General features: G+C 41.1%; 1 protein-coding gene across 1 annotated transcript in view; it reads left to right on the forward strand.

Moving 5' to 3' along the window:
• The window catches only part of LOC102195474 (peptidyl-prolyl cis-trans isomerase), a 2,424-nt gene extending 752 nt beyond the window's left edge, over positions 1-1,672 (forward strand). Inside the window, exons 2-5 of the mRNA XM_005753062.1 lie at positions 101-131; positions 796-884; positions 977-1,149; positions 1,244-1,672. Coding sequence (XP_005753119.1) covers positions 101-131; positions 796-884; positions 977-1,149; positions 1,244-1,379 — 429 coding nt within the window. The 3' untranslated portion in view covers positions 1,380-1,672. The remainder of the gene's footprint in view (positions 1-100; positions 132-795; positions 885-976; positions 1,150-1,243) is intronic.
• Positions 1,673-2,664: the final 992 nt, after the last annotated feature.

Here is a 2,664-nt window from a genome sequence, read left to right on the forward strand (position 1 = left end):
GGTCTCAAACTTGCGTGTTTTTATGACACCAATAAATTCTCAACCTTAAAACAGAATCCCCTGTTTCCTTTCCACTAATTGAAATCTCTGTGTTCTGTAGCTCCGGGCTGATGTGGTCCCAAAGACTGCAGGTAGGTGAGGTAGAAAAACATTTTCCGTGTCACTGTGCGTCCTCAGCTTCCTCACACCCAACAATCAATTTATGTTTCACTGCTGAAAAGTTTTCGTTCCCATTCAACCACAGCGGGATTTATTCTAAATATCTGTCAGGGCTATGGGTGATAGAGATTGTGAAAATAATACATGAATCAACTGACACGTGGAGATACTAACACCTATAGCTTAATACTAGAAAGAGAAGGATCTGTGTAATGCTTTACAAATTTACTAGATCACCAGCCACTAAGGTTTATGCCACAGCTGCCTAAAAGTTATATTATTATGACATTATTTATTATGTTTCTGAGATGAATAATTCACCATAACTTACTTAATCAAAATGGTATTTCTAAAAATGTTAAAATATAATAATTATTGTTATCCATGAAGTTTCAAATTTACTGTAAAGATGATAGAACTTTATTAATCCCTCAGGTAGGTTCCTCCAGGAAATTAATTGAGTATTCAGGGTTTTTTGTTTGTTTGTTTGTTTGTTTGTTTGTTTGTTTGTTTGTTTGTTTGTTTGTTTGTTTGTTTGTTTTTTACCAAAAGCCGAAAAATAGTTTGCTTATTATTTTTATTGACTTTAGTTGCTTTATATATTTTTAAGTAAGCAACAATATGCTAATTTTACAGAAAACTTCCGTGCTTTGTGCACTGGAGAGAGAGGTTTTGGCTACAAAGGCTCCACATTTCACCGTGTGATCCCTAAATTCATGTGCCAGGTACAGTCGAGGCTTGGAATATGTAGTGTCCTCACTTTCACCTGTATGTATTTATGTATGTTTACCACATGTGCTTCATTTTTTCTCTTCAGGGTGGAGACTTTACCAACCACAATGGAACAGGGGGCAAGTCCATCTATGGAGAGAAATTTCCTGATGAGAACTTTCAGTTGAAGCACACAGGCATGGGGACACTGTCCATGGCCAATGCAGGGCCCAACACAAATGGTTCCCAGTTCTTCATCTGCACAGCCTCAACTGACTGGTAAGCTCTACTTAGTAATGCTGCTGCATTCAGGTTCTATTCAGCTTATTTCAGGTGTCTTTCTCGCATACTAATACTTTCCTCTGCTCTCCAGGCTGAATGGGAAGCATGTGGTGTTTGGCAACATTGTGGAGGGTATCGATGTTGTCAAGGCAATGGAGAAGCAAGGCACAAAGAGTGGCACAACTAAAGCCAAGATTGTCATTGCTGACTGTGGCGAACTAAAATAGTGTAACTCATTCCCTTATCAGATATAGCCTTTATCATCCACGCCAGTCAGTTTTTATGGTTCAGCATATCAACAGTCAGAATGGGGAAAAACACCAAGTTGACCAACTTTCTCCTTCTAAAATGTTTCTCTGCTGTGTTGTCATTTGTCGTGTTACTTTTTGTTTGTTTGTTTAAATAATTTATTTTGTTTTATTTCTTTTTACCTATAACATTATCCTTTTCATGATCACATTTGTTAACAAAATCTAGATAAAATGGTGGTGGTGTTATAAATAAACTAATTGAAAGCATGTTTTTTGTGTATGCCCTCTTTTATTTATACATAATCAGAATCGTGTTTATGTGCCAAGTATATGTGCAGACACATACAAGGAATTTGGTTCCGGTAGATGGTGGCTCTCAAGCACAGCAATGTAAAACACACACACACACACACACACACGCACACGTCTATATATACATTACACATTACATATGCATACACATACATACACAAAGCTGTGTAAACCAACTATAAATAACTAATCTAAACTTGTATACATAAAATACAGAAATGAAATGAGGTGGAATGAATACTACAGAATGTACATAAGTTGCAGTCTGGCAGTGGGAGCAGTGTGACAGGTCAACTGTTTAGAAGGGAGATGGCGAGGGGAAAGAAACAGTTCCTGTGTCGGGTGGTCCTGGTCTGCAGGCTTCTGTACCGTCTGCCAGAGGACAGCAGATCAAAAAGTCTGTGTCCAGGGTGTGAGGGGTCTGTGATGATTTTCCCTGCCTGTTTCCTGGTTCTTGGCGGGTACAGATCCTGGATGGAGGGCAGGGGGGTGCCGATGATCCTTTCTGCTGCCCGTACAGTCCGCTGCAGTCTGCTCCTGTCCTGTTTAGTGGCTGCTCCATACCAGACTGTGATGGAGGAGCACAGGACAGACTCAATGGCCGCAGTGTAGAACTGGATTAGCAGCTCCTGTGGAAGACTGTACTTCCCCAGTTGTCTCAGGAAGTACATCCTCTGCTGGGTCTTTTTGAGGATGGAGTTGATGTTGGTCTCCCACTTCAGGTCCTGGGAGATGGTGGTACCCAGGAACTTGAAGGTCTTCACAGTCGACACGGGGCTGTCTGATATGGTGAGGGGGAGCAGAGTTGAGGGATGTCTCCTGAAGTCCACTGTCATCTCTACAGTCTTAAGAGTGTTCAGCTCCAGATTGTGCTGACTGCACCAGAGTACCAGCCGCTCAACTTCCTGCCGGTATGCAGACTCATCACCATCCTGAATGAGGCCAATGA

This window comes from Pundamilia nyererei, unplaced genomic scaffold, assembly GCF_000239375.1.
Source record: "Pundamilia nyererei isolate P.nyererei 1_Seehausen unplaced genomic scaffold, PunNye1.0 scaffold00398, whole genome shotgun sequence".
Taxonomy (NCBI): domain Eukaryota; kingdom Metazoa; phylum Chordata; class Actinopteri; order Cichliformes; family Cichlidae; genus Pundamilia; species Pundamilia nyererei.